The sequence below is a fragment of the Triplophysa rosa genome, linkage group LG14 (assembly GCF_024868665.1).
Source record: "Triplophysa rosa linkage group LG14, Trosa_1v2, whole genome shotgun sequence".
Taxonomy (NCBI): Eukaryota; Metazoa; Chordata; class Actinopteri; order Cypriniformes; family Nemacheilidae; genus Triplophysa; species Triplophysa rosa.
Window position 1 is genome coordinate 8,703,944 of NC_079903.1, and position 24,327 is coordinate 8,728,270.

Here is a 24,327-nt window from a genome sequence, read left to right on the forward strand (position 1 = left end):
ATGTTGCTTGTCACTGCTTATTCTATATTTGGAAACAATAAGATGTTATGTCTGAGCATGGAAAGAAACATTGCATGTCTTTATTTTCTCAGTAGTTTATCATAGACAGCATTAAGAACAAATAGCAAGCTTGTCAGGAAAACATAACTGCAGTTTTGAAAACTCACTTTTTGGGTGAACTATCCCTTTTCAGTAATACTTAAAGTGACAGTTCACCCAAAAATGAAAATTCTGTCATCATTTACTCACCTTCGAGTTGTTCCAAATCTGTATAGATGTCTTGGTTCTGACGAACACAGAGAAAGATATTCGTACGAATGCTTGCAACCAAAAAGTTCTTGGGCCCCATTGACTACCATAGTAGGAAAATTTGTTTTTATACATTTCTTTGTTTCGTTTTGAAGAATGTAGGAAGTCACTTTTGACTGCCATTGTCATTTTTCCTACTATGGTAGTCAGTGGGGTCCAATAATTGTTTGGTCACAACCAAACAAAGAAATTTATACAGATTTGGAACAACTCGAGGGTGATGACAGAATTTTTATTTTTGTCCCATTAAAAAAATTAAATCTGAAATTAATCTCTAGAGTTATGAAAGAGCAAATGTAATCTGAGTAATAAAACACTCATCAGAGCGCCCATGTCGAGTTGTCTGTGATTTATATATGCCTGCTCATACATGCCAACATGGGGTGACAAACTATTACTGCCTGTCCCAGGGTCTATTCGATTATGAATGATAAATGGTGGAGACTGCAAGAAATTACATGGGGTCACCAAGATGACCAGCAGAGAATACACACTTTTTATTTAGAAGCCCTGGTTTGTTTCTTTCCCCGTGTGCACTGGGCATCTTGGGGATGTTGGCGGTTTGATTTTGTAATTAGCATGCAGATCCAGATTCTGACATAATTGTACTTCTGCTTCATTCTCAGCCTACTGTGCCAGTGTATGTAATTACAATATTGTATGTGCCCCGTGTTTGTGACTGGAAACAGATTTGTTTGTTCATTCATGACCATTTTTATTACTTGCCCGTCTGCTTCCTTTCTCAAGGAAATTCTGTGTATAATATAATGTCATGTACTTTCTCATAAACCACAAGACTCTTTGAAATGCTGATGAAAGTTTTTACATACACATTTACAAGGTCATACACACATTTCTGCAGGCCGACAACAGCGACAGTGGTTGTTATTTGCTTCATTGCATTCACAAAAGTCATAATACACACTGTCGCAGTGGAGATCCAGCTAGTCAAATGGAAATCTACAAGACTGTACGCACATGCTCATTCGTGTGTGGGTAGACGTTCATCTCTAAAGCCAGGTGCACGCTGTGCAATTTCATGACATGATTTATTGACCTGATGCTAACAATTAACAGCCTTTATATAGAATTTTACCTCGGACGAAGTTCTGACAAATATGTTGAGTTATCGTTGTGTGTGTTTTTTGAGGGGAGATGTTCAGTTAGAAATGTTTATGATTTACCATACAATAGATATCTCATTATTTAGCATTTTCTTCACATTACGATTGTCGAAATTACATTGAGTTTGCCCAGCCACAACCGACTCCTGACAAAAACATTGTCACCAACTGCTTGCTTGGTTTGTGCATCAGATCAATTGTATGTAAATGAGACTGTCAGAATGAATACAGGTTGGTGATTTGAAACGGCCAAGCGGAGCTGTCTGGGGCGATCAAACTATTAGGAAATTTCTGTACATGTATACAGTCTTAGACAAACATAATGATGTTTCTGTGAGTTCTGATAAACCAACAGCAAACAAACAGAGTTCTGATAAAACAACAACAAACTAAAACAAAAAGAAAGCAAATTACAGAAAAGAGTTGTAGTGCGTACCCATCTGAAGTTAAAGTCCCCTTGTGATGAAAATGACATTTTTAATTTACATGTCTTTGTGGTGTTTTTGATACACTTTAAGACAAACCATGTGGAAATTCATTTCTCAGCACAATTGCTAAATTTCTTTCTCCTGAAAATGCAGGTTACCAAAGACAGACTCAAAAACGTGGTTTGAAACAGCCTGTTTTCTACGTCTCAAACCAATCATGTTGTACAGTGGTTGAATGGATCGGATCTGGTGTGAATGAGTGGAGGCGGAGACTAATTTGCATATTAATTATGCCATGCATACTAAATGAAGAGTTACATTAAAGGTGCAGTTTGTAACAATTTTGAATTTTTTTTCAAAATATCAAAAAACCATTAGGCCAGTGTTATATAATTTGTACTTACAATATCTCAAATGTTTCCAACTACTTGTAAATCATGAGAAAATCACCATTCTAAATAGTGACACGGGCTGTGCAGTCGCCTGTCAATGGCGTCATATCCGCGTTACGCTTTTTTACCGCCTTTACTGACGTAGAAACCGCATGACAACAGTGTCGTGGACAAATGCGGAATTAGTGTCTAGCATCTAGCAAGCCACTAGCTTGTTTCGAGCAGTCACTTATTTATGGACCACAATTATACGCAAAATTTATAAAACTTTATTACTTTACCTCATCCGCTAACATGATTTCTCGTACCCGTCTGATTGATGGCCATCAGCGGTGGAGTTGAAGACTACAGATAGCATCATTCCACGCTCCTTCACAGTCGTGCACCCTCTAGCGGCGGTTTTTACAAACTGTAGCTTTAAGCTATTTTAGAGCATGACGAAATAATTTAACAGAAAAACATTTCAATTTGTTATGTTGATGGTCAAAGATGACTTTTAAAGGATACATTTCACAACTACAGGGGGACTTTAAAGAAATTTTTTTTTTTATAATGGCTTAGTTTCAGTTCACACGCACTGACGTTCTATGAGTAATCTTTTGGGTCATTGTTGTGCATTCATCATACAGATTGATTTACTGAGTGATATTGCGGTGTGAATGAAATTGTAATTAAGTCTATCTCACACCTCTGGAAAAACCTCAAACTAAGACATCAATTCTCGCTTCTCTCCGAGGAAAATGACAAAATCACATAATAACAAAACATCTAGTACTTGTTCCCGTGAAATTATCATCAATTTAGTTCTCGTCAGTTACGAAAGGTCAAGCTCGCCCTGTCGAACGTTTTACAGAACTCTGTCTTCAGATGGAGTAGGAGTGTTCCGGCGTGAGATCTCATCTGTGCTTCATGCCAAAATGTGCAGTCCATTACAGGAGGTGAAAGGCTGTCATTCGATTGAACTCAGATTGCTGGAAACCTCTTGAGATTGCTGGACTCGAGCGTGAGAGCTTCTGAGATCAATGATCTATATCACAGGGAGCAGTGATCCTCTGAGAGTTGTGAATGGTTTAGGAGTTCTGCATTGCTTGTTTTCCGACACGGGTGAGAGCTAAAGGAACAATGTTTCACGGCTAACTCTGTAAGCGCTATTACGATAGGGTCAGAGGTGATGGGAAAGACGTCCAAGATCTAAAACATCTCGTATTTTCTTCGCGTCTGAGACAGAAAGATAGAGAAAAGTGACAAATACCTGTAGTTGAAGACATATAGTTATGGCTTTTTGTTATTTCCCCTCGCTGTGATTCAAATGTCTAGCAAAGCTTGTAAATCTGTGTTTAGCATCATAGATATTCGTTCAAGGTTAAGCAGACGTACAAGGAGCCTAAAACTAATGTCCATAGCAACATCAAAACAACTTAGAGAGCCCAAGTGTTCTCTCTAGTCCTCGTGAAAGAAAAACCCACAGCCTTCATTCTCAGATAAGAACCTTGAATATTGGCAGGAATACCACTTCAGTGCTGTGAAACCCCTTTAATGTCTAAGTGCCCCTTCTGATTCCAATGTGCCGCTCATCTTCAGAGGCAGCTGTCAGGGACGGGGCTCTCAGGTGATTGGCTGTCCTTCACCGCTACCTCGGAGATGAGCGTCAGACAGGTGGCGTGGTTACGGGAGGCACAGCGAGATAGAAACTCCTGCCCGCTGCGCCTGCAGGGGCACAGGTATCCCCGCAGGTGCATGCGGACCTTACTGTGCAGCGAGGCGTAGATAAAGGGGTTGTAGCAGGCCGAGCTCATGGCTATCAGGTGGCAGCTGACCTGCAATATGTTGACGTAGCGTTTGTCCACGATCTGGAAGTCAGAGTCCAGGTCCAGCAGGAGGTTGAGGACCTGCAGCGGCAGCCAGCAGAGGGCGAAAGCGAGCACGGAGGCAACCAGTAGGGAGAACGTCTTGCGCCGTTGTTTGCTCCATCGCTGCTGGCCTTGGGAGGGCTCTCCGGGCAAAGTGTGTTTGCGGAGGTGCACGCTGATGGCGCAGTAGGAGATGCTGACAGACAGCAGGGGGATCATGTAGGACGCCAGTAAAAAGAAGCAGGAGTATACCAAGCGCTGGCGCTCGGCACCCAACCAGAACTCCTCGCATACCACCAGCTCCATGCCACTCGGCCGCAGATCCACGTAGCGCGTGTGGAGCGATGGAGGAGCGGCGAGGGCCAGCGAAACCGCCCAGACACCCAACGCCACTGCGCCGCAGCCCCAAACTGAGATTCGTCTCCGGACCGGGAACGCCACCACTACATAACGGTCCATGGCGATGGCTGTGAGGGACAACACAGAGGCAAAGACTGTGGCGCCCTGCAGCAGAGGAATGAGGTGACACATCGGACGGCCGAAAGCCCAGCCACGTGAATCAAACGCATATGAGGCAGTCAACGGCACACAGCTCAGACACATCAGCAGGTCCCCCGCCGCTAGGTTTCCAATGAAGAAATTGGTGGCGTTGTGCAACTTCTTATCCATCAGAATGCAGGCTAGGAGGAAAGTGTTCCCAACACCGGCCACGACAACAACCAAAGCGTAGAAGGGAATAAAGAGTGGCTTGAAACGCAAGAGCAGCTGGGTCCCTGAGAATTTATCCAGGGGGTCTGTCCGATTCGACGCTCCCAGGGTTCCATTTAAGCCAGCCAAAACTTGGTCCAGAAGAGGATCCATTTTTACCTGTCACAAAAACATTTGTAAACAACAAAGGCAGCCGAGTCACACACACACAAACAGGCACACACTCGCTCTGCTGTTAGAGATATACACGGTGTGAGGCTGGCACATGGAAACGCTGTTGCCATGCCCCTTTTAAAGACTCTTTCTCCCTTCTGCACTGATGAGACTCGAGCACCCTCTAAGCGCAGAGCAGAAAGCCTGTGTTTCTCCGATCCATTTCATTACTGAAGCTAAGTTTTTGTTTCCTAGATGAGTCACCCATCTTATTAGAGAGAGAGTTATTAAATAGAATTAGCTGGATGAAATCCTGAGGTATTTACCCTTTGTAAAAGCCACATTGTCTGGTGACGGTAATTCATGGGCTGATATTAAGGCTTTATGAAAGCAGACAAATGAGAAGTTGATGACTCTATATCACCTGTTTGATAGATATTGAATAGATATTGAAAATATATCTATGTGCATTAGATAAAATCCATAAGAATGTCAGGCTGTGCGATTTGATCAATACATGATCACAGGGTCATATTAAAGGCACAGCAGACACAAATGGAATATGTTTCCAAGTAAAGCATTAAAGATCATAACAAACATCACATTTATGTAGACCTAATTCGTAACTTGTGAATGAATTTTCTATTTTCTGCATAAATGATGCACCTTAGTAGTAACACTACCTATATGTTTTCAAAAAAAAAACCTGTACCATTTATTCAGCAATTTCAGTTTTGAATAGTGATAGTATAAATATAAAAATAAAGAATTTGTAAATTATTTATATCAAAAATACACATACATTATACATTTGTGTGTTGTATAAGAAATGATATCAGATGGTGACATCAGCAGCTAATAAAGCAGTGAGACAGTGGGTTGTCTGATTCAAACAAGGTAGATGTGTTAATTGCTAAATTGCAAAATTAACCGAAAGACCGTTAATTAACCGTTAACAAAGCTGCTACATTTGAATACAACTTAATTACTTATTTAATTCATTTTTAATCCAATACTAATTAAGGAAAAGATCAGCTTTTCTGAAGCATTTTAAAAACATAAGTGTGTTAACACAATATACTTGCAAAAGCACGCACAGTGAGAACGACACATGTGTGCGTGTTTGTTAGAGAGAAGGAGAAAGACGCAGAAAGAGTACCTGCTGCGCAAAAGCCCAATCTTCAGCAAAGTGCAGATTTTTTGTTGCCCCCTCAGTGTTGCCTCACAGTTGAGATATTGTTCATCTCCACGTTTCCACAGAAATGTTTAACATGGACAGATCCATAAATGATCCCCTGTGGTTCCCAGCTTTCCACGCAGCACTGTGTGTGTAATGTCTTTTAAATGTCTCACAGGAGGAGAGTGGGTAGTGATGTGGAGACCACCAACCCAATGGTCTGCGATGGAGGGAGGGGGGAACTGTGGCTGATAGGAAAGAGAGAGAGAGAGAGAGAGAGAGAGAGAGAGAGAGAGAGAGAGAGAGAGAGAAAGAGTGGGGGAGTGACTTTGTCTTCTGTCACTGCTGCAGTAAGACCAAGACTCAAAAGGGGACACAATCTAAATTCTCAGACCAATATTTCTTTAACCCTCTCTTCTCAAAAGGTGCACACAAAGGCTTCTTATTCGTCTTTATTCTGTGCTTGAGATAACTTGCCTCTTTTCAGCTTGGCTGCTGTGAGCGGCTGATAATTCTGGAAAAATAACCACGTGCACGTGCTTGGAACACTAACAATACAGCATAACACAGCGAATAAAACACAGATATGAATGAGACAAACAGGAGACAAACAGCACCATAATAGAGTTAAGATGTGAGGTTTTTGTTGATTTTTTTCTGAACAGGTTACATTTTAAACAAAAATATAAAATCTCACTTTGCATGTTCATAAACAAGTCATGAAAAGAAAAATATTGCAGATATTCTACAATGATATCCTATAACGTCCTTCACTTCTGATGTTGACATATAGCTGTATGATTAGAGATCTTAGACCCGTCAGCCTCGATTTATTGTCACTGCCATTAGTTTGGAAGAGATCGCCACAATGACTTGAAACGATTTTTCTTTCATATTTCCCCGACTACAATGCTGATAATTTTTTCATGCACTCCTCTGAGTGTTTTACAACTCTATCCCAATTCTCAACGTCCCAGGATGTGAATTCAAACAGCCCTTTTAATACTCTTGAGAGAAAAGCTGGATACGCATCATTTCTTCTAGAGGCATCAGTCAGTCATCACTACTTTGTTATGTGCACCACAATGAACAGGCAATCATTGGTACAATTTAAATGAACGATCACAAGAGTCATCCTTCAGTTCTAAAGAGTTCATAGCAATTTTAGGATTCCAGCCATAAGCCTGTTTCACACCACATACTGTACGCAGCGCATATTTATTACAGTGCCTTTATTATGCATGCAGTTTGAAACGGGCCATAGAGAAGCTCAGCATCTAAAATGAGATGTAACTCTGAGGAATATTTATTTAGGTGCAAAAGGATGGAGGGTCAATTTTTTTTTTCCGTCAATATGTCAGTAAAGATGATTGGTAAAGGTTGGTAACCGAAGACTGTAGATCGCCATTGACTTGCATTGGTTTTGCGTCCAATACAATAGAAGTCAATGGGGAATTCTGCCTCTCTAAACCAAACAATCTATAAAAAACAATTATACTGATTACTGTGAATGTCACAAATGATAACTGCAGTCATAATCTTACACATTTTGTTCGTCTCATGGGATGTTTATTTGTCACAAGAAATGAATAATTGTTCAGTGAATAGACATTTGGACACAAGATTTCCTACATGCATCAAAGGACTGCAGGAGCACCTGTTGAATTTACTAGTGGAAAGATGAAAGTGATGTACGCTTAATGTGGTTTGATGCTGGCATTGGGTTAAACACATTCAATTACCATCTTGTTGATGCCCTGAGAATTGTAAACTAAAAATGGCCCAAAAGAGAGTTGAATAGGGTGGATTGGAAAGGTTAATTGCAGTTGCCTGTCTAAGTAAATGTCTTGGCATAGCTTGTGTTCTGAATTTGGCCTTAGGCAAAGCTTTTAGTGTGAGACAATCAACACTAATAATTTTACCTCTTTTGTGATCTGACCCTCCTGTGACCCCTTTGCCTCCTGTCGCAGTGTGAACAATATATGAGCAGTTAACACAAGTCCTGTACTGCACCTACAAATAAACGGTTCAAATGTAGTTGAAAAGAGCAGAGAGAGAAGTTGGGGATTCATTGGCCAATGTTTGCTGGTTATAAGCCATTTAATGGCACTGATCTAGAATCAGTTTGTCAGAGTCAAATGTTGACCTTTATTAGGTGAAATATAACGCCAGGTCAGCAACAAAGAGATGTTCACTATGAGAAAGAAATGGAAAGCTTTCTAAACATTGAAAACTAAATGTTATTTAAAACTTAAAAGCTTAAAGGTCCAGTGTGTAATTTTCTGGAGGATCTATTGACAGAAATGCAATATAATATACATAACTATGTCTTCAGAGGTGTATAAAGACCTTACATAATGAAGCGTTGTGTATTTATCACTTCAGAACAAGCTATTTCTATCTACATATACACCGTGGGTCCCCTTACATGGAATTCACCATGTTGTTTCTACAGTAGCCCTAAAAGGACAAACTGCTCTACAGAGCGCGTTTCATAAATACATTATCTTCTTCTGCAAAGAAGCATAAACATGATGACATCTTTGTCCTGTGTCAGCTTCTGTAGTGTTTCGAAAGCAATTCGCAACCTCACCGCTAGATGTCGCTAAATGTCATATTCTGGACCTTTAACCCCCTAAATATAAATTATTAACTGCCATAAATTAACTGCCATAAATAAACTGTCAATGTCACCATGAATTGAAAAATGTCAATGCCTTTTTTTTGATGGAATATTGCCGTGTTTTTGTAAATAATTTATCTGTGCAGTACACAACATTTTCCAGCTCTAGCTGTTTAAGCATTTTTAAAAATATCTGTTCATCTCCTTTTCAGTGTTGCCAGATTGGACGGGTTGGGCTTCTTTTGAATGGGTTAGACCGGAGTAAAATGCATTGGGCGGGTGGACAAAATTTGGGCTGCTTATGAAATTAAATACCCACCCTTTCTTTGCTTTTGCTTAGTCAAGTTATTTCAAAACGTTCGAAAATAATGTGTAGTGCAGTCATAAACACATTTTTCCGTAACACAGCCCTTATTGGTTCAGTTTAACCAATCGGGTCTGGGATAGGGAGACCTCACCTGTCAATCAATCTACAGGTGGCTCGTGAGCGACAGGGTTTAGGCGCGATAAAGTCCCAGATTTTGTATATTGAAGCGATCGCAATGCCAAAGTGGCCTGTGGCCCAAATATTGCACGGTAGGGAAAGTAACTCAAATCTCACAACGTGGATTACACATGTGGTGACAGACGACTCGAAGACTTTGTAAATATAACAATAGCTGAATTCACAGCAGTTGAATGATTTAATAAAAATCTAACTGAATATGGGATTCTACTAACGTTAGTTCTGTTCATCATACTCGTCCTTGACAGCTGCTGGACTTGCAAAATTTCGCATTATATGTTCTGCAATATACACTGTACTTCACGAAAGACGTACTGTAGTTCTGTCAGATGTTAAGGCAACTCTCAAAGGTAAGCGCAGTATTGTTGCTGCTGTTCTTTTTTTGTTCTGTTGTATCAATGAATTGCACATTTTTGGCTGCCGTGATGTGTGAATGAAGTTCATGAACGAATGGAAAATGCCTACTCAGCTTCCCGAATCCGATTAATTATAGTGGGCACTTTTTTCACAAAATGAGTTTTTTGAGGATTAAAGTCATTGGTTAATTTCTTGATTGTCACTTTGAAGTGGTTTCTGGACATAGTCATATTTTCTAACTCTCTTTAATGCTATATTTGATCCGTTTGATCTATCACATTGTTTTGTTTTGGTTAAAATTTGGGCTGTTTTTTGTTTGAGTGGGCTGGTTTTATTGAGCCTTTGGGCTGGAAATTCTCCACCCAATCTGGCAACACTGCTCCTTTTGTATATTTTTCTACATCCTAAGGAGCGTTATGACACGTTGAATACATGATGTTAACAAAAGAGTTTATAATTATTAATTATATAAAAAAGATTGTACAACCATTGTTCACACTAGAACTGATGACAATTTCGTAACATGCTGTACCAAGTTTCAATAATTTTTTATGTCAATCAAATTCCCAACAAGACTTGTTCCTTCTTATACAAACAAGGATTTCAGAATTATATTAAAGATAACATTCAATTGTCTGGTACAGTAGGAGCAAAGCCAATTTAAACTGATTTCCACATGAATCACACCAAAATAGAGTTGGTCACAGCTGTTTCCATAAAAACAAAAGAAAGAGATTTGTATTGTCTATTCAGAAGCAATTTAGATCTGTTCAGTATAATTATATAAGACCATTTTTATATCTATCAAATACGAAACCGGGCTTAAGACAGAGGGTAGTCCTGATCCAGCTGAGCAGCTGTCTTTGAGATGAATGGGAATGCTAACAGAAAACTTTCTCCAGGCCTATTGATCCAAGATATCACAGAGAATATCATTGTTTTCCACCTGAACCATCCCTTGACCCCTCATGCTTTTAGTGTTCTGTAGTTTATTCATTTCCATTTACACCGAAAAAATAACATGGCAAGAACTTTAAAGGGTATGCTCTGCTAGAAGCTCCGTTTCCAATGTTCAGCCTAAGAAACACACAAAGAACTCACAAATACAGATGCATTCATCACCCTAACATCAAGAGGGAATCAATGTTGTTATTCACCCTGTGAAGGTGGTTTAGGATACATGTTGCATTCTCTCTTCGGTTGGGACAAAAAAGACAAATTTTGTCCTTTTTGTTACTCCTCTTATAAAACCCTATTTTTCAGTCCGCGTGCATTAAAGCTCCCCAGGGATTCCTCGTAAAGATAAAGTAACTGCAAATCATTTGTGTATGTTTGAAGCCAGATGCAGTTGGGGTCACTTAAAATTTCTATATATGTAAATAGCATAGAATGATGTGAATTGTATGCATTTGATATGCAAAGATTGGGTGTTTAATATGCTGCTAATGCACAGACAGAGGAGAGTCTGTGAAACTATGGCTGTAAAAATATAATGGTCTCTGAATGATTGTACAGAAGTACACACACAGAATTACAAATGCTTTCAGTGCTAAAAATAAGTACATGAGGAAGAAAACAAAGCAGAGTCTCATTGATCACTTGCTGCTAAGTGCCTCATTAAATCTTTAAGTTAGGGATAATGTACAGGTTGTTATCGCAAAATAAACCTGACAGGGTTTTCGTATCACACTGAAAGATTGTTTATATTGCTATAACAGCATCTTGGATGTCCATCATCCTGCTTATTACACGGCTACTTGCCACATTAGTAAATTATTAGACAGGAAATATTGATTTGAAACAGTTTATTTGCTCATTTAACACATTGTAAATACTACAAACCTTCCGCCAGGAAAAACAAAATTCTATCACCTTTAAGCCAAGACACATTATTCAAGCATTCAGGATGAGCATACAATTTGGTGTAATCATTTATTAATATAATATACTGTACAACCACAGAAAAATTTAAGAGACCATTCCAAATTTTCATTTATCCAGCATTTCTAGCTATATTGTGGTCATTCCAGTCTAGTGTTTGTTGAATTTCAACAAAATCAAACCTCAGCAGTGACATTAAGTCATCCGACAGCAATGTGATAGACGGACAACATGACAAGACACATGAAAACTGTGATAAAAATCAAGGTTACATTTACAAAAATGTTGTATTGCTTAAATGTAAATATTAACTTGTTTTCTTTGCAGTATTTGAGGTCTCAAAAAATACAGAGCATCTTTTCTGTTATTTTGACCTGTTTCTCTAGTCGTCATTTTCTGCAAATAAATACAAATAGAAACAATATTTTCATTTGAAATTTGGGAGAAATGTTGTTACTAGTTCAAAGAATGAAACTAAAATGATAAATTGACCTAAATAAAAACCCATAAACAGTAAATTCAGAAAAACAAAAAAATTCAAAATATCTCTTACATTTTTTAGCGGCTGTATGATATTAATTTGCCATATTTATAGTATATTAGATTTATTTGTGCTAAAGGTCTATTATTTGTAAGGTCAAGTTTACTTTTAAGTGGTTGTTTTCTGGGAAAACATACCTTGGAATATCATGACTGACTAGAGGTACATGTATTCCAGAGAGCGTTGTAATAAAATATATTAACTTATAATTAACTCGTCGTTAATTTAGCAAAATCCAGTGATTAGTTCAAAAGTGCTCATTGTTTTAACTCAGTACTCACACATAACGTTGTTGTTAAAATACCTCCATAGTATGAACAATCTGCTGTAGAGCATCTTCTGGAACTTGACTGAAGTGAGAACCCACACACACCTAATGCCATACCTCTCCATCTGGATCCAGAGGTGCCTTGAGACATTTAAAGGGGTCATATGGCGGAAGTACGTGTTTTTCTGTGTCTTTGGTGTGTTATAAGTTGCCCATGCATGTATTAGACACGTAAAATTGCACAAATGAAAGTGTGGGAACAAAAGATGCATTCTATCTAAAGCGAATGCTCACCCAGACTTACCTGAAACGCCTCGTGTAACCACACCCCGGCGAATCTACATCAGTTCGTAACATGATTTGACTAAGACCGCCCAAATCTACACGTAGTTAAGGTGGGCGTAATTGTAAATCTCATTGTATCGCCTGTCAGTACAATTGCTTTGGAACCTGATGTTCCGAATATGGTAAGAGGCAGTATTTGACCAATCACTACGCACTGGTTAACTGGCCAATCATAGCACACCTCACTTTTCAGAGCGATGAGCTTTGTAAAAAATCCAGGCGTTTCAGAGAGGCGGGGCAAAGAGGAAATACAAACATGCACGGTATGTGGAAAATATTCGTTTTAGCCGTGCAATATGACTCCTTTAAGTGACATGCCTAATCAATATAATCTGAATTTCATCAAACTGCCTGGGTCAATGAAAATCAGGGTGGAAACTAAAATGGCATAATGCTTATTCCCTAAACGGGAGAAAAAACTCATTTATATGTTATACCGTATGATCTGAAAAAGGATATAAATTCATGTAAATTAAAATGTCATTAATTGCATATTAGAGGTCAGTTCATCATGTTTCATGCGGTCTACAGCCCTGGATGAAATGGAGACTTTTAACATGACCACATATGGATATCCATCTAAGCAGCTGGAGGTTCATTTTGAGTCTCTACTCAACTGCCCAATCACATTGCAGTCAGTCATGATATATTCGTGTAACTAATATTTAGTAAAATTAAAAGGACATGCAGTTTTGGTCTGGTGCATTATACCAGTGGACAGTAGTTTATTTTACATCACAACAAATATGGACATGAACAGTAAATGTTAAAGATGTTGTAAGTCAGGGGTGCCCAATAGGTCGATCGCGATCGACCAGTCGATCGCACAGGCAATGCTGGTAGATCGCAATAAATTAACCTGCCTAATATTCTTTTGTTAAATTTTAGTAAAACATTTCATATCGTTACCTCTTTTAATTTCTGTCTGACTTGCACTTGACCAATACATTTTGACAAAATAAATAAAAAAACCACTTACGCAGGCTGCTCGCGCCTTCCAAGAGCTTCTGAGCACTGAGCGCGAAATCGCGCAGCTAGCAGTAGCCTACATGCTTGTTCGCAAAACAATCTAAAATTCAAACCAATTTTTAAAATGAGTGCGGTACCAACCAAAAAGTCAAAAACATACCATTTCCATTCGGAGTGGGAGGAAGATTTTTTCTTCACTATGTCTTTTTCTAAATGCATTTGTCTGAACTGCCAGACAAGTATTGCTATTCCAAAGAAAGGAAACGTGGAGAGACATTTTCGGACACTTCATAAAAATTATGACAACGATTTTCCTGCAAAAAGCGAGCTTAGAAGAGCAAAGGTAAAAGAACTGAAATCTCAATTATCTGGTCAGCAGTCACTCTTTACTCGTCCAGGCCAAAAAGCAAAAGCAGCCACGGAGGCATCATTCCGGGTGAGTCACACCATCGTCAAACATAAAAAATCATTCCAAGAAGGAGAAATGATAAAAGACGCTTTTGTCGAGGCAGCAGACTCATTGTTTCGGGATTTTAAAAACAAATCTGAGATTGTGTCCGCCATCAAAGCTGTTCAGCTATCAAGATCTACAGTTACGCGTCGTTGTGAATTAATGGCCGATGACTTAACACAGCAACTGAGAAAGGACATAACTGATTGTGAATGTTTTTCATTGCAATTAGATGAGAGCACGGACATTAGTGATACTGCGCAATTGTGCGTTTTCATACGGATGGTGTTTAAAGACATGACAGCGAGAGAGGAACTGCTGACACTTCTGCATATGAAAGAACACACTCGGGGCGAAGACATTTTTCGGGCATTTAAGGACTTTGTCGACAAAACACAGCTTCCGATGTTTAAATTAATGTCAATCACCACTGACGGAGCACCTGCGATGGTCGGCAGTTCTAACGGTTTTATTGCCAAGTGCAAGGAGGATGATGCTTTTCCGGACTTCCTTAATTACCATTGCATAATACACCAACAATCTCTATGTGCGAAAATGCTGAACATGAAAGAAATCATGGATGTATGCATGAAAATAGTCTGTTCAATTCATGCACGTTCACTTCAGAGACGGCTCTTCCGCACTTTTTTGGAGGAAGCGGACTGCAACCACACAGATCTCCTGCTGCATACAGATGTCAGGTGGTTAAGCAGGGGCAAATTCTTGGAAAGATTTCGAGGGCTGCTGCCTGAGATAAAGGAGTTTCTCCTGTCTACACATAATACAGAATTCAAACAACTTGAGAACGAGCAGTGGCTTTTAGATTTGGCGTTTTTGACTGACCTGACTAATATGCTGAATGAGCTAAATTTAGAGCTGCAAGGTAAAGAGAAGATGGTGGTCAACATGATCAGCTCAGTTAATGCTTTCAAAAGAAAACTACAGTTACTCACATCTAAGCTGCAGCGCCACGAATTAGGCAACTTCCAAAACATTGCATCTGAACTTCACAAGCAAGGAAAGGAGCCAGCACAACTTGACAGTGAGCGCTACATTGAGCAAATTGAAAAGGTCAGATCAGACTTTGACAAACGTTTTCAAGACTTTGCTTTACTTGAGCCAGTTGCTACATTCATGTGCTTTCCATTTAGAGATGAGCATGAGGTTGAGTCCCTGGCCACAGACATGGGAAAGCTGTTTCAGATGAACCCATCCGCATTGGAAAATGAGATTTTAGCACTGCAGACTGACATTGAGGTGAAGGCAAGGGCCAGTGGACAGTTTTGGGACCTTCTTGCAGAAGAGAAGTATCCAAATATCAGAAAATGTGCCACCTCACTGACCGCACTGTTTGGCTCAACTTATCTATGTGAGTCAGCCTTTTCTCACATGAAGATTATTAAGTCAAAACACCGGTCCACCATGACTAATGACAATTTGGAGGCCTGTTTGAGACTAGCTACCAGCAGCTACTGCCCAAATTATGCAAAACTGTCTGATTCAATTCAGTGCAAGTCATCAGAATAAGGTACACATTGCCTGGCTATTGTAAACTGTTGTGCTGTAGATGTTTTGAGTTTAGTGTTAAAATTAATGATATCAGCACTTAACATTGTTTTGCATTGTTGAATTCCATGTAGAGAATACACATTGGAAGTGTAATTAAAAAATAAATTAATGTGTTGAATGTGTTATAATGTGTTTTTTAGTTGGTAGATCTTATCAGGTTTACCATTTTAAAAGTAGATCATCACGCAAAAAAGTCTGGGCACCCCTGTTGTAAGTACTGTAAGGTTTCGAATATACTTTATAGCAGTATAAATGTCAAGTGATGCAGTAAGTGTAAATGTCTGTGTAGCCCTGAGTGTGGCTATACTTCTTATACAGTGGGGTGTTAAACAAACAATAATTTATTTTCCTTTTATTTTCAATGTATATTGTTTGTTTCCTGGGTTTAAATATGTATATGTTCCTTTGAGGGGTTACAATGAAGAGAAAATGTATTAAGTGTAAGTTTATGAAGACATTGTACTGTTGCTTTAATTTACGTACCTGCTGTTGAATGTCGGGATTGGTTGAACTGTTGGGAGGGCGGGACGAGAGCTAGCTGGGAAGAGAGAGACGGGGTAATGTAATGAAAGAGTGCCAATCTTACGGTTGTCGACAAGATAACTACTTAAGTTGGTATAACTAAGTAATATGTAGGAGATAGCAATTTCGCCTGTTGATCTTAACGTCATTTGTAATTGCCTCTGCTTTTTACGAAACGGAGCTGATAAGGACGTGAGAGACATTCGAGTTCGCTGCAGTGAAAAACAAAAGTGTATCGAGTCTCTTACCGGACGTTCTGCGGAGATAAGTATCCAGATAGCGCCCTGAGATAACGGAGATTCTCAGGGGTTCCTCTGTCTGCGGGGACATGTGCGCGGAACCGCTGTTGGATTTATTGAACGGGTTGCTCTCGTTCTGCGGAGACGTGGTTAAGTGTACGGCCTGAACGTTCATCTGCAAAGGTAACCACCATCTTGTTTATGTTGCTCATTGAGTGAAGCGGCACATTGTAAGGCCTCACCGCACGCCAGCGTCGTATCAGGCCTGCAACGTTTACGTTCTTTTCCGTTTGCATTTTTGAACATTGATCGACTCCTGGGACATTTACATGAACCTGAGCTTGAAATTTAAAGAAGAGACGTGGGTATATCTGTTATTATTGGGTGTTTGAATATTGTTGAGATGCTGTAAAATGGTAACTGTTTTGTATTAGTGTATTATCATTTTTCACTTTATTATTTATTTTATACATTGTGTATTAAATCCTGTTTGGATTTACTATTGCATGTGGTTTTACTTGTAACGTAGCAGTTGCTATACATGAGGGTATCCCAGAATAAGAAGGTCTGTTAATACAAAGACCATGATAGCTATAAGATTGTAGAGAGATCTAAAACTTACAGAACTCAGGGCCCATTCCAAATTTACCTTAAGGGAGTAGGGCGCTACATAAAATGGAGGCTCCGCTGGGATCTGGAAAGAAAACTTTGGATTATAGTGTATATATAACAATCTTGTGAAAAGTTGATACACATAAACAAAAGTACAGAGTCAAAATGCAGCAGCTTAGAGAAGAGCTCAGGGGTTGGTGCAAGGGAGAAGCACTACAAGAAGAATACGCTGTGATGATTGTCATACCTGATGATTTGGAGACAGCACAAATTGAAGACACTATGCAGTCCATAAAATGTCTTGGACGTGTGCGTGTAAGAGGCAGGATGTACAAAGACAAACTTAATAGCTTCTTAGTGCTATGTGAATGCAAAGAGAAAATAGACCCCAAACAACTGCCTCCTGAAGTAACTTTTGCTGCTGGAACAACTCCTTGGCACATTATTGTTTCTAGTGTGGAGGCAACGGATTCAGGAGAATTCAGCAGAAAAGTACACGCTTTGTTTACCTCTTCTCCTACTGAAAGTAGTGCCCCTGATGCTATTATTCGGGCTGTTGGAGAAATGTTAGAAAAAACAGGCAAAATCGGTGAGAGTGGAGGATACAGAAGATTGAGAGTATTTTCAGGCACTATACCTACTCCTGCTGGTGAGGAACAATTTGAACACTGGATAGAGCAGGCCTGGCTGATGGTAGAGGAGAGCGACTACCCTGCAAAAGAAAAGAAGAGGAGAGTTATTGAAAGCTTACGAGGCCCTGCATTAGAAATCATCAAAGCTGTGCGTGGTGCTGATGCTGACGTCAGTCCAGAAGAGTACATAAACGCACTTGAGCAAGCTTTTGGATCTGCAGAGTCAGGTGATGATCTTTATTTTGCTTTCAGGTTAATGCAGCAACACACCGGGGAGAAACTTTCAGAATTTCTAAGAAGGCTGGAACATGCTCTGAATAAAGTAGTACAGAGAGGGGGCATACCAGGCGACTTCAGAGATAAAGTTCGTCTTGAACAACTGCTTCGAGGGGCTGTTAATGCTGACATGATGCTGTTCCAACTGAGACTTCGGGAAAGAAAAAGCAAACCGCCTAGCTTCTTAGATCTGTTAAGTGAAATTCGTACTGAAGAAGAATATGAATCTTCTCGTGCAAAGTTGACTGCAAGAGTGCATAAGGCTTGTACTAATGTGGATATGGAGGTTAAGCATAAGGAAGTTCTAACCCTCAAAGCTGAATTAAAAGAGTTAAAGTCTCAGTTTGCCACTATGGTGGCCAATGCCCAGCCACAGACAGTTATAGATCATAAAAGCACCCAAGATACTACAGGATCCTCCTGGGACACCCAACAGGACGGAGAAATTGCTGCTTTGAAAAGACAAGTGAAAAGTCTACAGCAGAAAGTTGCTAACAAGGAAAGTCGCAAAGTTGACACCTCAGCCCTTACACTGAATGCCTCTACCGCCAGACAATCGTCAGCTGGTAAAACCAAACAGTATAATGAGACAGAAGAGTATTTTTGTTACCACTGTGGAGAGGAAGGGCACATAGCAACAAAATGCCAAAACCCTGAGAACAAGAATCTAGTCAATCAGAAATTGATTCGGTCAAATCGGAAAATGAGGAGAGGACACAAAGGATCACACTCAGTACCTGAAGCGAGCACCACGGTCTGTTCAACGAAAAAAAGTGCTGTTTATACTGATGTTGAAAAACAGATTCCAGCAGGACTTATAGGTCCACCCTCCACTGTACATTTGTGCATAAATGGCCACCCATGCATTGCATTACTAGATAGTGGCTCTCAAGTGACCATAGTCTTCGAAAACTGGTACAAGAAATATTTATCAGAGGTTCCCATTCACCCTGTGTCGGGTTTAGCTGTGTGGGGTTTGAGAGACTCTAGCTACCCATACCTTGGATATGCTGTTGTAACTGTTGAATTCCCGGAGAAGATTACTGGAAACTCTGAGACCATTTCTGTGCTGGCCCTGATTTGTCCTGGACCAAAGAGCCCCGATCAGACTCCTGTGATCCTTGGCACCAATGCCAGCTTGTTCACACATTTGGCCCAATTGTGTAAAGAGTCAACTGGAACAGATATCACACATACCATGGGTATTAAAGTGAAACCTACCTCAGTTATGGGAATGACACCTTCCTCTCTAGCTCTTGATGCCTCTGGTGGGGAAGATGATGCTGTCGGATGTGTGAAGTTGTCAGGTTCAGACCCTTTGATTCTCCCACCCATGAGTGGTTGCTGTGTAAAGGGTGAAGTGGAAGCAACAGAGCCATTAGGGCATGAGATTCTGATGATGGATGCCTCCTCTGTAACTTCACTGCCAGCAGGAGTTCTGGTCCAGTCTGTAGTAGTTCCAAGTGATATACTAAAAAACAATAACTTTGTTGTGCCTGTACAGAATGAGTCACTAAAGGAACTGTGGGAACTGTTATTGGTCACTTGTTCACTGCTGATCCAGTAAACCCCATGTCTGTGAATGAGGGCTGTGACAAGACACTTGACCCTAACTTGTTTAACTTCGGGGATTCACCGATTTCAGAGGAGTGGAAGGAAAGATTGCAGAAACAACTGAGCAAAACGACAAATGTCTTTTCCAGTCACGAGTGGGATGTAGGACTTGCTAAAGGAGTAGAGCATAGAATCCGCCTTTCTGATCCAAGACCCTTTCGGGAGCGCTCTAGAAGGATCACACCCGCTGACATAGATGATGTAAGAAAGCATCTACAAGAGCTGCATGCCGCAGGTATTATCAGTGAGTCTCGCACTCCATACGCATCCCCCATAGTTATTGCAAGGAAGAGGAATGGAGCTGTTAGGATGTGTATCGATTACAGGACCCTTAATACAAGAACAGTTCCTGACCAATACACAACTCCAAAGATTGATGAGGCTCTGGACTGTCTCGCTGGTAGTCAGTGGTTTTCGGTCCTCGATTTGCGAAGTGGTTATTACCAGATAGCCATGGCCAATGAGGACAAGGAAAAGACTGCTTTTATCTGCCCACTGGGCTTTTACCAATTTGAACGAATGCCACAAGGAATCATGGGAGCTCCCAAGACTTTTCAAAGGCTTATGGAGAAAGCCATCGGTGATATGAATCTACTCCAAGTCTTAGTCTATTTGGATGATGTCATAGTCTTTGGGAGGTCGTTGGAGGAACACGAAGAAAGACTTCTTAAAGTCTTGGATCGTCTGGAAGAAGCTGGGTTAAAGGTATCGCTGGAAAAGTGTCAGTTCTGCTTGCCCCATGTTAAGTATGTTAGACACATTGTGTCTAAAGAAGGGATAGCAACAGACCCAGAAAAGGTAGCAGCTGTGACTAGTTGGCCTCAGCCAACCAACTTAAAGGCTCTGAGATCATTTCTTGGCTTCTGTGGATATTATCGCCGATTTATTGCAAATTATTCAGCTATTGTAAGGCCATTGACCGAGCTTACCAAGGGATATGCACCAACACAGAAAGGAAAGAAGCATGTCAAAGAAAAGCACACTGCATACCTTAAGGAGTCTGAGCCGTTTGGGGAACGGTGGGACCAGGCTAGTAGGAATGCATTTAATCAGATAATTATCTGCCTTACCAACGCTCCTGTTCTGGCATTCGCTGACCCCAGCAAGCCCTACTTTCTTCATGTGGATGCCAGCTTGACAGGCCTTGGTGCAGTACTTTATCAGGAGTATCCAGAGGGGCTACGCCCTGTGGCGTTTACTAGCCGAAAGTTGAGACCTTAGGAGCAGAAGTAAACCATACACCAACTTGAATTTCTGGCACTTAAATGGGCCGTTGTGGACAAGTACCACGATTATCTATACAGAGCAAAGTTCACTGTCAGAACTGACAACAACCCACTTACGTATGTCTTAAATTCTGCTAAGTTGAACGCCACAGGTCACAGGTGGTTAGCAGCATTGGCAACGTATGAGTTCAGCATTCAATACCGGCCTGGAAGAAATAACACAGATGCTGATTTACTGTCCAGGAAATACATGGATGACAAAGTTGGTGATTGGAGAGACATACCTGCAACTGGAGTGAAAACCATATGTCAGAGAGTTTGCCTCCATCTGTCTACCGAGGCAAGTCAGCGGTGTGTAGAACAGCTAGGTGCCCCACCTGAATCTATCCCTGAGGCTTATGCTTATCCAACAAGGTTAGAGCTGAAGTCATTGGAGCTGATTTCAAAACCTGAATTGATAAGAGCTCAGTATGAAGATCCAGTGTTGAGACAGGCAATTGCTGCTGTGAAGGAGAGAAGATGGTCCCACAAAGTGGTGGACCCTGAGTTAGTCACGCTGAAACATGAAGCTGGATGACTGTTGATGCAAGATGGATTACTTCAGCGGATAACAAAAATGTCTGGCACAGAAATATACCAGCTAGTACTCCCTGCCAAGTTTCGAGCCACAGTTCTCCAAGCTATGCATGATGACTTGGGTCACCTCGGTAGTGAGAGGATCACCGATCTTTTGAGAAGTCGGTTTTATTGGCCAAAGATGGCTATTCATGTGCAAGAATATGTGAAGAATTGTGGTCCCTGTGTCACTCGCAAAAGTCCCTGTCAAAGAGCAGCTCCGTTACAACAAATAGCAAGTAGTGGCCCTATGGACTTGGTCTGTATTGATTTCTTAGCTGTGGAGCCAGACTCCAAGGGTATAAGCAATGTGCTAGTAGTCACAGACCATTTCACTAGATACGCCCAGGCTTTACCAAGTAAAAACCAAAAAGCTCTCACTGTTGCGAAAATTCTGGTTGAGAAGTACTTCATACATTATGGACTTCCTGTGCGCATACATTCCGACCAAGGTCGCGATTTTGAGAGTAGACTTATCAAAGACATGTTGAGCCTGCTAGGTATCAAAAAGTCACGAACATCACCATATCACCCACAGAGTGACCCTCAACCAGAACGGTTTAACCGTACCCTTCTTGCCATGCTGGGAACACTAAATGCTGAGAAAAAACGGAACTGGAGCCAGCAGATACCTTATCTGGTTCATGCATACAACAGTACCAGAAATGATGCCACCGGTTATTCCCCTTACTTTCTTATGTTCGGTAGGGAGGCGAGACTACTAGTGGACATATGCTTTGGGACCTCACCTGATGGAATGTGTGACAAAACTCACTCACAGTATGTTGCTAAGCTGAAAGAAGACATGAAATGTGCTTACCGGTTAGCTGCTGAAGAGGCTGACAAGGTTCACCAGCGTAACAAAAGATCCTATGACAAAAGAGTGGTTTTCCAAGCGGTGGACTCAGGAGACCGTGTGTTAATCAAGAACCTGGGGATCAAAGGAAAACACAAACTGCAACCAAAGTGGAATCCTGTCCCATACATTGTCAAGAGAAAGCTTCCCAATCTGCCTGTCTACCAAGTCCTACCTGAAACAGGGAAAGGTGGGGTGAAAGTACTCCATAGGGATCATCTCTTGCCAATAGGGAATCTGGTGAGGCTGCCAACTGTGGAGGCGCTGGAGAATAAGCCTGTGAAGAGAAAAAAACATCAGATTGGTAAGCGGAAAACCAGCTCAACTCTTCCCACAACTATAAACAGATATTTATCCTCTTCAGAGATGTCATCACAGTCTGATTGTGAAGTTGGGCAAAAACCCTACAAATCTTACCTAGAGGGTCTGTTACAAAAACGTCGTGCCTTGACCAAGCTACAAGAGCCAACAGCTGAGGAAGAGCAAGTGATACCCGAGGCTGTGTATATGGATGAAGACGGCTCCTCAGTGGGTTCGCCAAGTGTTGAAAGTGATGATTCAAGCCCCAACAGTCCTGTTGATGAAAATGACACAGAGCAGTCAGGGAACAGTAGTGAAGCGATGGAGGACATAAGTGAGCATATAGAACCCATTAGGGAGAAGAGAAAAGTAAATCCAGTCATTAAGCTCACGTATGATAAACCAGGGAAAGCCAGAGATCAACCAATAACCATAGTTCATAGAGGGGTGGTTATTGGGAAGGATTGGGAAGGGATCCCGGCATGAGAGATATTAAAGCCATTCCGCCATTAGACTGGAAAGTTTAGGTAAAAGTCTGAATAGGGACATCCAGACGTTTAAAGGGGGGAGGGTGTAGCCCTGAGTGTGGCTATACTTCTTATACAGTGGGGTGTTAAACAAACAATAATTTATTTTCCTTTTATTTTCAATGTATATTGTTTGTTTCCTGGGTTTAAATATGTATATGTTCCTTTGAGGGGTTACAATGAAGAGAAAATGTATTAAGTGTAAGTTTATGAAGACATTGTACTGTTGCTTTAATTTACGTACCTGCTGTTGAATGTCGGGATTGGTTGAACTGTTGGGAGGGCGGGACGAGAGCTAGCTGGGAAGAGAGAGACGGGGTAATGTAATGAAAGCGTGCCAATCTTACGGTTGTCGACAAGATAACTACTTAAGTTGGTATAACTAAGTAATATGTAGGAGATAGCAATTTCTCCTGTTGATCTTAACGTAAAAAACAAGTTAAATGATTTTAAAAGGTTTTATCCTTTTTTAAAGACGTGCCATGTGACACGGAAATGAGAGACACCACATAGTTTGTCACCTTTTATTTTTAAGTCACAAGTGTGAAACCACCAATAGCGACTTGTGACAAAGATGGCGAAAATTCTGCAAAAGCAGGTGTGTCTGACAACCCCAAACCAAATCAACATGTATTGAGCAGACTAGTGGGACACCATCTTTCAACCAATGAAAGGTAGGTAATTGTATGTGACAAACAGTTACAATGTGGCTACATTTTTGTATAGAGATCAACTCAGTGTGCTATCACTTTCCCTTTTCAGTTTTATTGTGCATGTGGAGAACAGTTTTTTATTCTGTATGTGGAAACTGGTTCACAATTAGACAACTTTTCATGTTTGAAATTCTATTACCAGTCCTGAACATTGAAAAGAGAGTTGTTCAAGTGAGAATTTGGCAAATGAGGCAGTGAGAAAACCTAAGAGTTATGTGCAGTGCACTTCAAAGGAAGCTACATCGGGCTGTGAGCAAGGATAACATAGAGTTTTTCAGGCAATGTCACACTTGTATTTGCATTTCATTTTATGTTCCTTTTCAAACATTTATTTAAAATGGCTCAACACACCAGTGCTAACTCTGTTTGTGTGCTTTTACCTCCATTACCTCTTGTACATTCTCCTCCTCACTCACTTTCTCCTTCTCCGCATCTTTTATGTCTGCTTTATACTCTGCTGTTGGTCGCTGGCAACGTGAAGGCGAATACAAATGTATAAGAGTTCAGATATTTATGATGAGGTCTCCTACTCATTTCTGTCAATT

At 40.6% G+C, this 24,327-nt stretch overlaps 1 protein-coding gene and 1 long non-coding RNA gene across 2 annotated transcripts; both read right to left on the reverse strand.

Moving 5' to 3' along the window:
• Positions 1-1,049: 1,049 nt before the first annotated feature.
• si:dkey-202l22.3 (7 transmembrane receptor domain-containing protein) lies at positions 1,050-6,341 on the reverse strand. Its single transcript, XM_057351688.1, has 2 exons — positions 6,124-6,341; positions 1,050-4,970 (listed from the first exon to the last, which is right to left on the reverse strand). The coding sequence occupies exon 2, from the start codon at positions 4,962-4,964 to the stop codon at positions 3,831-3,833; it is 1,134 nt and encodes a 377-aa protein (XP_057207671.1). The 5' UTR covers positions 4,965-4,970; positions 6,124-6,341; the 3' UTR covers positions 1,050-3,830.
• Positions 6,342-22,212: 15,871 nt separating this feature from the next.
• LOC130565124 (uncharacterized) lies at positions 22,213-23,371 on the reverse strand. Its single transcript, XR_008964337.1, has 4 exons — positions 23,314-23,371; positions 22,660-22,816; positions 22,418-22,519; positions 22,213-22,317 (listed from the first exon to the last, which is right to left on the reverse strand). It is a non-coding gene; the product is annotated as an uncharacterized LOC130565124 (long non-coding RNA).
• Between the last annotated feature and the right edge of the window lie 956 nt (positions 23,372-24,327).

Coding starts and splice junctions, on each gene's coding strand:
- si:dkey-202l22.3 (XM_057351688.1), bottom strand. CDS start 4,964: ATGGATCCTCTTCTGGACCAAGTTTTGGCTGGCTTAAATGGAACCCTG.